The sequence below is a fragment of the Eleutherodactylus coqui genome, chromosome 1 (assembly GCF_035609145.1).
Source record: "Eleutherodactylus coqui strain aEleCoq1 chromosome 1, aEleCoq1.hap1, whole genome shotgun sequence".
In the NCBI taxonomy this organism is placed as follows: Eukaryota; Metazoa; Chordata; class Amphibia; order Anura; family Eleutherodactylidae; genus Eleutherodactylus; species Eleutherodactylus coqui.
Genome location: NC_089837.1, coordinates 455,881,349 through 455,894,471, shown reverse-complemented (window position 1 = coordinate 455,894,471; position 13,123 = coordinate 455,881,349). Strand labels below are relative to the sequence as shown.

The following is a 13,123-nucleotide window of genomic DNA, read 5'->3' as shown; positions in this document are numbered from 1 at the left end:
CCCAACTCCTAGCTCGTCTTACTATAATGGGGGAAAGGAGGGTGCCAAAAACTTTTCTGCACAGGGCGCCATCTAACCTGAGGCTGGCCTCTGTGATGAGCTACTATTTGGGTACACAACATGTTCTTCTTTTCAGAGAAGAGTAGTACCCATTTCCTGCCTGTTTTCTGCAGTTACTTTACTGCAACCTAGTGTTAACGAAATGTACTGAGACATATAATTATTTACTTGAGTAGTCCACTCTGGGAATATTTCCATTTGATATGAATAGCTTATTGCCACACCTGCACGTGGAATTCTTTCCTCCACCCTAAAGAGATATATACCTGCAAGAAGCCCATGAATTGTCATCATATAGCAGAGCAGACAAATCCACAGCTGGTTATATGGGAATTGCAATCTAGACATAGAAACCATGTTAAAAAACCTGTGCTCAGGGGACTTTTTTCGAGCCATCCTAGCAGAATTTTTAGGTACACTTTTATTTGTATTCTTTGGTATTGGTAGTGCATTAGCATGGCCATCTGCACCTCCAACTATTCTGCAAGTCTCCCTAGCCTTTGGTTTAGCTATAGGAACCATTGTTCAGATCATAGGGCACATTAGTGGAGCCCACCTGAATCCTGCAGTGACGCTGGCATTCCTGGTGGGATCACAGATCTCCGTCTTGAAATGCGTGCTTTACATTTTGGCTCAAATGTTGGGAGCTGTGGCTGGAGCTGGGTTAATCTATGAGTTCACTCCGGCCAACGTGCGAGGGAATCTTGCCGTCAACTTGGTAAGTCAAAGATGAGTGGGTGATGTGTAATGTTTTAATTTATAGGTTATGGACATCATTGGGGGTAATGTTTTTTTTCCCTTATATGCATGTATTTTGGGCTGAAAATCATTTTTACGACACAGTTAAATTAAAAGTTTGTCTTCTGCAACTTCTACATATCAGGGTATATAGAAACCGCAGTCTAAGTCTTAAAAGGAGATCTATCAGTGAAGCTGGACTGCTATCTCTTTTCTCCTGCCCATCAGCTAATGAATACAACAAAGTTTATCTCTGCTTGTTTTATCAATAGCTTTCTTTAATTTCCTTTAACTAAAATTAATTTCAGTTTATTATTACTTTGAAATGTGAAAAACAATGCTGCTTCATGGAAACCATCAACAAGCAGGCGAACAGCTACTGATGAATTTTATACTTTTAAAACAATACATATACCTAATGCCTCAATTGCATATATCTGCAGGGGGTATAAAGGTTATATTGGGTCTAGAAGACCCACAGCTAAATAATAGTTCACAATGTATAACAAGTATTAAGAACGTACTATGAGATATATAATATTGTATAACATTACAGCAGATAAATGAACAGCAGTCTGCTGACAACTCCCTGGCTGCGACATGGGATTTATTTTCCACACCGTATAGGGTAAAAGTCAACAGCAAAATAAGTAATAAAGCTAATACAGTAGAAAAAGAGATAATATTATATTTCAAAGATTTGAGAAATATTCAAAGACTATCTAGCCAATATTCATTTAACAGTGTTTTCCAGGGAAATAGTATTGATGACCTATCCTCGGGATAGGTCATCAATAGTTTAGTGACTGGGGTATGACACTGTGCACCCCGACCAATCAGCTGATTAGGTGCCGCTGACAACTAGAGATGAGCGAGTATACTCGCTAAGGCACATTACTTGAGTGAGTAGTGCCTTAGCTGAGTATCTCCCCGCTCGTCTCTAAAGATTCGGGGGCCGGTGCCAGTGACAGGTGAGTTGCAGGGGGGAGCGGGGGGGAGAAAGGGAGAGAGAGATCTCCCCTCCGTTCCTCCCCGCTCTCCCCTGCCGCTCCCCGCCCCCCGAATCTTTAGAGACGAGCGGGGAGATACTCGGCTAAGGCACTACTCGCTCGAGTAATGTGCCTTAGCGAGTATACTCGCTCATCTCTACTGACAGCGAAGCTACACCAAGAGTAGGGAGCAGAAGCTGCTGCTTTGACCCTCTGCAGTGACCAGTGTTTGTAACTGCAGGTTCAGCTCCCATTAATTTCAATGACACCTGACCTGCAGTTACAAGCACCGTTCACTACACAGGGTCAAAGTAGCACGGCCGGCCAATATACGCGACCATCTGATGCATCAGTTCAGATGGCCAATTTTCCAGTGTGTACAAACGGTCGGTCGGAAAAGATAGAGCATACGGTGCGCATTCTGGTCGGCCGTTTTTACGCCGGCCAGAAAAGATAGTTCTGGACCTATCTCTTCAGCCAAAATACGACGGTCGGTCCCATAGACTCCTATGAGAGCTGCCGGAAAAGGGAGGTGGAGGGGAGTTCAGCAACAGCTCTGCTAAACTCCCTTCCCCTTCCCTCCTCCTCTCCACTTCTTGCCGGCTGTTGGCAAAGGGAGGGAGTGGGGGCGGGAGATTAGCACACTAGGTCCCGCCCCCTCCCATTGCAGGCAGCCGGCAAGGGGCAGATAGGATGTGGGAAGGGGGAGGGAGTTTAGCAGAGGTAAATTCTCTCCCCCCACCCAACGATATCCTGGGGTCGTCGTATACTTGCCGCACCCGGGCTGTCTGAATGGGGGCATAAACAGGAGTTGCAGCCGTGACTTAGTCATGGCTGCCTCTCGTGAATGCGATTTTCAGCCGCGCTATCGCAGCACCCGTGTGAAGGAGCCCTTAGGCTGAATTCACACAGACGCGTTTGCTTGCGCATGAGTGCACAAAACATTTGTGCGCATAATACTCAGGAAAAAGAACCCATTAAATGGGTTCATTCATATGCACTTATTTGGTGTGCGCAATTCTGTTGGGCAAAAAAATACATAGCATGCTCTATTTCCCTGTGTATTAGCACAAGGGACGAACACATCTTGAAGTCATTAAGCTAATTGGCCATTTCAATGGCTGAGAGCATCCGTACGTGTTTTTTTGTGCATGTAATTGCGCATATCTTACATGCCCAAAATGTACAGAAAAAAACACTGTTGCGCATGCAAATACGCAATGCACAAAAGCATGGCGCAAATATGCAAACGCTCGCGTGAATCCCGCCACACAGATCCGTAAAATGGACTTGTTATAAACAACATTACATATTCATGTGTATTTGCCTAATAGAAAAGAAGACCAATGAATGCAAATATGGATACAAAAACGGACAAAATTAGAGCATGCTGCATTTTTAAGACACAGACGTGAAAAATACGCCCATATGAATAGATACATAGATCTCCATTAGCTTTGTATTAGGGTCCACAAAACACGCACCAAATATGGAGTAAAAATACGCTTGTCTGAAAGCAGCATTATTAACTACCGTGCTTCCCCGAAAATAAGACAGTGTCTTATATTAATTTTTGCTCAAAATGATTTCACTTTTTTACCTGTATAGCTGCCTGGACACTATTTAAATTGACTTTTTTAATTAGCTGTTAGCATGGCTTAATTTTGGAGTAGGGCTTATATTTCAAGCATCCTCAAAAAGCCTGAAAAATCATTTCGCATCCTCAAAAGTTCTGGAAAATCATGCCATGTCTTATTTTCAGGGAAACAGGGTATATGATTCAAATTTACTGGGGCCATTACCTACGAGGCAGTCCGGAGGTCCTATAGTCATATTAGATAAAGCAAAAATAGATGAGGCTCACAGGATTAATTGAAAAACCGTTTAAAGATACAGAAGCCATCTTTTCGTAAGTGTCAATGCATTTTTATGACATTTGCCTATATATATCAAGTGCTAATGAGATCCTAAATTATGATTATATTCAATTATTATTCTCTCTTGGTACCACATGCGCTATCTATAACCCTGTAATCAGAGAATCTACATCTCATCTAATCAATTAAAAGGCAAATATCAAGTCTCTGAACTTTAATATATCAGAGAGTACAAGTGGCGCCCGTCGGTAATGGCCCTTATTAAACAGCTTGCCTACAGGAATGAGTATGCCCAGATTGCATAATACCAGCAATAAACTGTGTGTGGGATCTTCCTATAGAGGATATTGTCTCATAAAATAGACATAGCAGATGGTAGTTTGGCAATGGTTTGCATTTATTTCGGTACCGTGTATTTCCAGATCAATGAGGACACCAGCGCTGGGCAGGCTGTGGCAGTGGAGCTGTTCCTCACCATGCAGCTTGTCTTGTGTGTTTTTGGTACAACAGACAGCCGAAGAACAGACATCATCGGATCACCATCTATATCCATTGGTCTCTCAGTTAGTTTAGGACATCTGCTTGGGGTATGTAGAACATCAAAAATAAATGTGCCCCTTTAAATCTGAGCATGATTACCCCCTAATGTGCTGATGGGAAAATAACATAAAGAACGCTAATGAGTATATGTAGAGGTTCCCTTCCATCGGTGGTCCCTCTTGGCCAGTCTTCATTTGGGGATTCCTATGATGCAGAAATATTCTAGTGAGTGTGTCTTTAAGATGAAGGTGATTAAGGTGGACCTAAGTTGCACCAGAGAATGTTGGGCACAACTATGTAAACGTCTGTGTGCATGTACCCCAAGTCTCAAAACCACCCGTAACAGTGTGCGCAAGTCAAAGATACCTCTTTAAGGGGATCAGTTCCATCAATGTCTGCTCTAGATACCCCTTTGGTGCTTCTCTTTAAGTGCCTCTTTCGCAGGTGTACCCCTTAAGGGTCACTTCCCTTGATGCCACGTAGAGGTTCTGTTATTGGTCAACAGTTATTTTCCCCGATGATCATAAAACTTGGCTAAGGTGAAAGTCTATATTAATGCTAAGCTACCCATACATATGAGGTAGCTGACGGTCAAAAGACATGTCTCCCAATTATCTCATACACATGCATGCTTGACTCAGCTGAGCGCGCATGTGTAGTGAGGGGATAAAGCCATCTGCCTTATACTTGTCTCCCCTGACGTCTGCCATTGCGGGAGAGATGGGGGCCGCCATGTACATTCAATGATTGACCACTCCTTCTGAAATGAGTGGGGTCAGCTGATCTATATTTAATGTGTATACCAACCCCTGTTTCAATTGACAGATGAGAAAGACATAAGCAGCTGCAACTTAGTAAAGTCTATGGTCAAACGAGAAAACATCTTCCTATGTTTCCAATTGTAAATTATTGATTGCCTATCTGCAGGATAGGTCATCAATTATAGATCAGTGGGGGTCTTCTGTCTAGGACAACTGCCGGTCACCTGTTCGCTGGGCCAATGTGCTTGATTTCTGCAGGAAACAGCTCCATTCTCACTGCAGTGGCCAGTCTTGGTATTACAGGCAAAGTTCCAATTGAAGTGAAAGGGAACTATGCCCATAATACCAAGCCTGGCCACTGAAGAAATCAGCTCAGTGCAGAAGTGCATCAGCCTGATAAAAAGCTAGTTTGGGGGTTCCCTTTGTTGGATAGGCCATCAATGGTAAACAACTGGACGACCCCTTTGATGCTGTCATTTTATGAAGACAACCCCTTTTCAGTTTGAAGGTGGAACGATAATCAGCTGATCGTTCTGGCGTCTTTTACCCTTATCGAAAACAGATTTGCTGTTGAAGATATACCTTTCCTTTGTTGAGGCCAACGATGTAATACATAAATGGCTCCAATCCAATAAGATCATCTTTTAATCACCGGTTTATAGAGGGCCTCCCATGCTGGCCATAGGTCCTAACTGGGCATACGGAAAGGAGGTTGCATTTGGGTAAGAGAAGCTCATATATATATATATATATATATATATATATATATATATATATGAACATCTATCCAAACCCGCCCTCAGTGTAAAGTTATCATGGCACTTATCATTTAGTTAGTTTGCTCTTCTGTCTTGCATATGTCTCTGTGTTCTGACGTATTTGTAATCTCTTGCTTGCAGATCTATTTGACTGGCTGTTCAATGAATCCAGCGAGGTCCTTTGGCCCTGCTGTCATTATGGGTATATACAGCTATCACTGGGTAAGAAAATATTGGGCAAGCATAAGACTTATTTATTTCTGTTGCTTATATAGTGCCAACCTATTCAGCAGTGCTGTACAAAAATTGTCACCATTCACATCGATCCCAATTCCCAATGCGGCTCACAAACTAATTTCCCTATTTCAGGCACACACTAGTGTGAATTTCATAGGAATCCAATTAACTCCTTTGTTTGACTTTGGATTGTGGGAGGAAACTGGAGAAAACCCATGCAAACACAGGGAGAACATACAAAAATTAATGCCGATGTTGTCCTTGGCCAAATTCACACTTGAGTTGTACCACTTATTGCAACTCATCTCCATTAAAGTGAAGGGGGCTGTGCTGCACTACAACACACAACCTGCATGTCATCAGAATGGTCTCTAAATCTCTAAACTAAGCTATGTTTAAAGGAGTCTCTAAGCTAAGCTATGTTTAAAGAGGTTGTCCCACTTGTTTTGCTGCAAGATGCAGAGAGCTCTGTATGTTGAGCAATGGCCCGAGTTGGTACTTCAATAGGACTCAGCTTGCACTACCAACCCCGGCCACTGTGCAAAGTACAGAGCTATCTGTGTCCTGCAGCAAAACAACTAGAACTGGGAGAACTCCTTTAACCATAACTCAGCTTAATATATAGGTCACTTCTGGTGACCTATATTTCTTGCCAAAAATGGAATCCCATCAGTTTTCCAAAACTGGACAACCTTTCACAAAACATGCTCTTGTCCTGGCTCTTTGTCTGGTATTGAATGCATCTGAGCTGTAATATTAGAAACAGCTCATAGAAGGAAGGGATGTTGTATCTGGTTGTGCTACAATATTAGGTATTTGTTGACGATTTTAATCATAAAAGTGAAAAACCCATCTAAAGTAAGACCAGCAGTAGTAGCAGATTTAGTAGATACAGACATGAGAAAAACTAAGTACACCCTCTTTGAATTCTATGTTTTTTTTCATATCAAGACAAAATAAAAAGAACCTCTGTTTCTTAGAAGCTTTTAAAATGAAAGTACAGAGCTATCTGTGCAAAGTACAGAGCTATCTGTGTCCTGCAGCAAAACAACTAGAACTGGGAGAACTCCTTTAACCATAACTCAGCTTAATATATAGGTCACTTCTGGTGACCTATATTTCTTGCCAAAAATGGAATCCCATCAGTTTTCCAAAACTGGACAACCTTTCACAAAACATGCTCTTGTCCTGGCTCTTTGTCTGGTATTGAATGCATCTGAGCTGTAATATTAGAAACAGCTCATAGAAGGAAGGGATGTTGTATCTGGTTGTGCTACAATATTAGGTATTTGTTGACGATTTTAATCATAAAAGTGAAAAACCCATCTAAAGTAAGACCAGCAGTAGTAGCAGATTTAGTAGATACAGACATGAGAAAAACTAAGTACACCCTCTTTGAATTCTATGTTTTTTTTCATATCAAGACAAAATAAAAAGAACCTCTGTTTCTTAGAAGCTTTTAAAATGAAGTAAATGCAATCTAAAATGAACTCCAACATATGGCAGATTACATTGTGTCATTGTTTATTGCTGATATATTTTCTCCTTGGCATTGTGTGAACACACCTGAATGCTCCAGACCAGCAAACTGCCAAAATCTCTGCTTTTATGGAGATGGTCGCACTTGATGATGATCAATTAACCAAGGGAATCCGATTAGCAGAACCTGGATGCTACTTACCATCATAATTCCTAAGCAGTAAGGGTTCATTTAGACGGGACATATGTCGGGCAAATGATTCCCAACACTCATTCCTGTGTGTCCTCGCTCCTGCACGGGAGCTAGTATTGCTGGCTCGCTCACAGAGCGTCCAGCAGGGGGATGGGGAGGCTGCAGGAGATTTCTCTCCTCCCGCTCCTCCGCCTCTCTCTATTGACTTAACATAGCGGCCTTTCAGTACTGAACGGCCACTATTTACACTCAGTGATGAGCAATCAGCCCATTGTCCATGCAGCATAAACGATGGACGATGAGCTGATCGCTTATCATTCAGTACTGAACGGCTGCTGTTATGTCAACAGAGAGGGGGGGGGTGAGCGCGAGGAGAGAACTCTCCTCCAGCCTCCCCGCTGAGAGCCAATGATACTAGCTCCTGTATGGGAGCTGGTATGTGCGGGGACAAATGTCGGCATTATTTGCCTGACATTCGTCCTGTCTATAAGGCCCTTTAGGGTGCACTTCATTTTTCACACACTACTTCTGCGTTTTGGCCGTCTTTTGATAAATAAATAATGACACAGTGTAATTTGTCATGCGTTGTTGTTCACCTGAAGGTGTATTTACCTAATTTTCTAAGCACCAGATTTTTTTCATTGTGTCCTGAAAAGTTAAACTATAGAATTAAAAAAAAAGGTGTACTTAGTTTTCCCATGACTATATGTACTTGTATATTCACAATGCTGATGTATGATATGTTTGAAGGGAGGGCATGGTTAAATATCTACTAGTCTTGACCTCATACTAATAAACATATTCTTCATCCTTACTCACAGGTCTTCTGGGTAGGCCCTATGTCTGGCGCAATCTTTGGGTCTTTGATCTACAATTACTTACTGGTCCCATCTATAAAGAGTCCTTTGTCTAGGTTGTCAGTCCTACAAGGAATCTATGACCCAGAACATGAACGAGAGCGAGAGGAACACCGCAAACAATCTGTGGAACTGAGTTCTTTTCACAAGAGCTTGGATAAAGTGTAAGGCCACGAAGGAAGAAAGTGGCATTTTAACTAATAGAATGGACAAAGTACTAAAGTGAACCTGTCATCTACCAGTAGTGTATGCCACCATTTAGTGGTCTGCGTAAATATGCGTGACAATGAAGTCCCTTAGACTACTAGCAATAATATTATTTTTATTACTATTTCCCACTAACAATATTCAGATGTACAGTTTAGTAGCTATGTAACCGATCCATGATATTCCTACTGTTTTGCTACTACTTACACTAAAGGAATAGTAATGCCAATGTGAAGAAGTGCGGAAAATGTGACATATATGTAAATTACGGTTGACTATTTTCAATGTATAATGTATAAATAATGCAGAAATGTAGAATTTTTAATATGGGATTTTTACTATTGAACTGATGTTTTGTTAACTTTATAGCAAGTTATGAGGAAGCATTCTGCTCAACAACTTGATTAGACTCCACACATGAAGGTAGATATAGGATTTAGAAAAAAAATAAGTTAGTCGGTTTTAATTTACTTTAATTTATCAGCATTTTAACATCCACAGTATGGCCACAAGAACTAGACCTCCTATGGGTTCACTCAAATTACCACAGAATATGATAATCCACGTTTGGTTCAATAGACTCTAGAGGATTCTGGTGTTGTGACCTTAATATCAGCTGACATCAGCTTAAAATTGGCCATACTCATTAGATCAACGTCAGCCCAGTCTGACAATGTTGGCAGGACTGGGCAACCATCTAATGTGTATGGGGACCTCCCAATTCTCACCTGAGGGCGGAAGTCAGGGGAGAAAAGAATTAAGCAGTTGGATTTCAGCACACCCCATACTTTTATGATCCTGAAGATTAGCCTCCGCCAGATGTGACTGGCAGCGGTTCTCCTCATGTAGAACAGATGCACACTTGGCCAAGCTGAGTATGCATGTTCATGTGGGAATTGTAGGTAGCTGTAGGCTGAAGGACACCTATTTGAAGTGTATGGCCTGCTTAACCCATGAGCGTGTTTTGTGAAGGGTTTTGTACATATACAGATAGATGCAAGTAGATTAAGTAGTAGTAACCAGTTCATTGTTGATCCTTCGGTCATAGCTACATTGTAAGCGACAGCTACATTCTTTTGCTCTTATTTTAACTCTCCGATGCTAAAGAAAACATTAAAGGGTCAGTCCCACCTTGGCAAGTTATTCCTTATACTGTGGATAGGGGATATTATGCTGATTAGTAGGAGCCCAACTGAAGCAGAGAAATCGTGCCATGTATGTCCAGATGTTGGTAGTTGCGCATGCACATCTCCGCACCATTCATTTCAATGGGACTGCTGGAGATAGCCTTGTTCAAGCATTCGGTAATCACCGGCAGTTCCATTGAAGTGAATGGAACCACTGGTGATTACTGGGCTCTTGAACTGGGCTGTCTTCGGCAATTCCCATTGAAAGGAATGGTGCTATGGTGTGCATGCGCAGCCACTACTGTCAAGCTTCATGGACGTGCCGAAGGTGATTCCTATGTATCGGTGTGGGTCCTAGCAGGGGAACCCCCACCAATTAGCAAGTTATCCTTCATGATGTAGATAAGGGATTACTTGCTGAGATAAAAGTACACTTTAATGACTCTTTGAGGGTAGATCCTGCCAAAAGAAAGGTAACCGAAGTACAAGGATGAAATTGGAATATTATCATCCTCATTATTATCAGTTTTCCATAAGTGCTACTTCAACCATGTGGTATAGCATAACAGCCATCAATCCTGTGGTCTCACTTCTAACACAATCCCTATTTTGAATGATATTCACTTAATGTAATGATGAATCCCTCCCCAGACATTATATGTCTATATATAATAGGTCTCCTCCATCTTCAGATGTTCTCCATGTATCTCTGGCAAGCATGCGCTTATTTATCACGTCTTCCCTGGCTTCCCGGTATTCTTCTATTGCATGATGAATGTATAAAAGCCTTGTAAGAATAACACTGAACAATAAAATGTTCTAATTTTACTACTTAATTCTGCATGCTGTCTCATTTTTCCTTCATTTTTATCCGTCACCTTGGTAAGATTACTGCACCTGAGACATCTGATTAATGACTGATCTGACACGTCGAGAACATTATTTTCACATTTGCTTTATTTAGAGCACTTACTTGTCAATCACACAAACTATGTAAAATGATATCCTAATGTTTCAGCAAAGATAAAATAATGCTAAGTATAGCTCAAACATAAAGGGATTTTACTAATGTTGTAGAAATGTTCTCCCGACATTTATAATCGTGTCTATTATCTACTATTATATGTTTAACTCTTTGAGATGTACCAACTAAGGCTCTGTTCACACTTTCGATTATTATATTTGGTGTATGTGCTGGGAAAGCTCCTGGTACAAAGGTATCCCCATTTACCAGACGGATGCTAAAAAAGTGGACTTTTGGACTCGATTGGGATATCATGCATTGATATACCATTTTTTAACAGAATAGGAAAGTGTATTTGGTATATTTTCCAACCACTTGCCACCCAAGCCAATTTTGGCTTATGTGATTAAGCCCAATTTTTTAAATCTGACGTGTTTTACTTAATGGGGTAATAACTTTGAAATGCTATTACTCATGGTGCCTTCACACAAGCGTATGCACAATTGCACACACTTCAGCGAAACGTATCTGCGCACTGAGGGCTTATTCACACGTTCGTATATCGGATGGATTTTCATGCCCAGCCAATATACGGTGTCCCTTTTTACAGGGGGAGGAGGCGGGACGGGAGCAGTGTACTGAGCAGTCCACTGTTTGCAATGGGAGGGGCGGGACTGGGCGGAGCTAAGTTCTGCCCCACCGAATTACAAATAGTGCCGAGGGGCGGGAGCTCAGTGCACTGCTCCCGGGCCAGCCTGCCTCCTTCCCCTGCAGAAAAGTCCTGAACAAGGCTTTTTTGCGTGTATATCAGCGTATTTTACTGTACTTTTTCTGCTCGTAAAGCATGTTTATTTGCGTCTTGAACATAAAGATGCACCAATTGATATGGCTAATTCATTCAATGAGTTCCAGATGTGTTCTTTTTCTAGTGGAATTACGCAGTGTTTCACGTATCTCCTTGTATATCGCTTTTGCTTCTGCCCCCCAATCGACTTCCATGGGGACCTGTGGTGCACAAATACATATTTTTTTATACAAAAATAGAACATGCACTATATTTTTTTGCGTGCCCGAAATGCACGCACAAAAAAAAGGAAAATGTCTATAAATCCATTGAGATCAATGGGTTCTATTCTCTGCATATTGCGCGCTCAAATTTTATGCGTGCAAATACATCCATGTGAAGCCGGCCTTATTCAAGTGATTCTCACATTGTTTTTATGACGCATTTGTCTTTATATCCATGGTAAATTTTGGCCAGAATGTTTTGCGTTTATTTAGAAGAAAATCCCAAATTTTGAGAAAATGTGGAAATATTAGCATTTTTCAAAATTTGACATTTTTTGTTTGTAATACAGATAGTCATACCACACAAGCGTAGCTATGGAAAGCGCAGCACCAGCGCCCACGAGTAGAGAATCATAGCAATTCTCCGCTCGCAGGATTTAAATCGCGGCACGCTGTGATTCCCGCGATTCTCCAAGGTGAGCCTATCTGTTAGATAGGCTCAGGGAGGAGACCTGTCAGCTCTCCCCCCTCATCCCCCGCGGCGGACTTGGCCGTGGACAGGGGGCCCAAAGCACAGTGGAGGTGAAATTTAAACACTTCTGGTTTGTTTTTGCGGATTTTCAATTTTCAACTAGTTTTTTTTGTAACACAGCCGGAGTTATTAGAGAAACAAATCTCACTATTTATTACCCCGAATCTACAGTTTTTAGAAAAATCCCACATGTGGCCCTAGTGTGCAACTTGACTCAAACACAGACCTCAGAAATGAAGAAGCACCTAGTGGATTTCAGAGTCTGGGCCATTTTCCAGGCACCATTTCAGGTATGTTTACACGGTCGAATTTGACACTAATTTTTTTCTTTTGCGTGGATTCCACCTCCAAAACCGCAGCAGAAATCCGTGGCTAATGCACATGATTCTGCCGCTGATTTTCACGCGTGTTCAGCCCTGTCAATGAGCAAAACCTGAGTGCAGAATTTCTGACACAATTCTGGATCGGCACAGAATTGTTGGAAATTCTGCACACAGATTTTGGCCATTGACAGGGCTAAATGCCGCGAATTTAAATGTGGAATCCATTCGGGAAAAACCATGTCGGATTGCACCATGTGACCATGCCCTGTGACATTCCCTATCTCCATCTCTCTGGGAGATAGTGTACACTATTATAACATTTTTATCTACTACTAAACGTTACTGTGTTTGCTGTTGTCACTGCCATCACATGCCCAGGATCACACTGATGAGTCTCTGCGACCTTAGGTCTCTTGGAACAGCTGGAACGCAGGGCTGCATGCGGGGAAGCTGGCAGATGAGCTGCCTGACTT

The 13,123-nt window shown here is 41.8% G+C and overlaps 1 protein-coding gene across 1 annotated transcript; it reads left to right on the top strand.

Annotated features, from left to right (window-relative positions):
- Window positions 1–343: 343 nt before the first annotated feature.
- On the top strand, window positions 344–10,659 carry LOC136582808 (aquaporin-5-like). Its single transcript, XM_066584066.1, has 4 exons — window positions 344–778; window positions 4,087–4,251; window positions 5,865–5,945; window positions 8,454–10,659. Exons 1-4 carry the CDS (start codon window positions 416–418, stop codon window positions 8,655–8,657), a joined length of 813 nt encoding a protein of 270 aa, XP_066440163.1. The 5' UTR covers window positions 344–415; the 3' UTR covers window positions 8,658–10,659.
- Window positions 10,660–13,123: the final 2,464 nt, after the last annotated feature.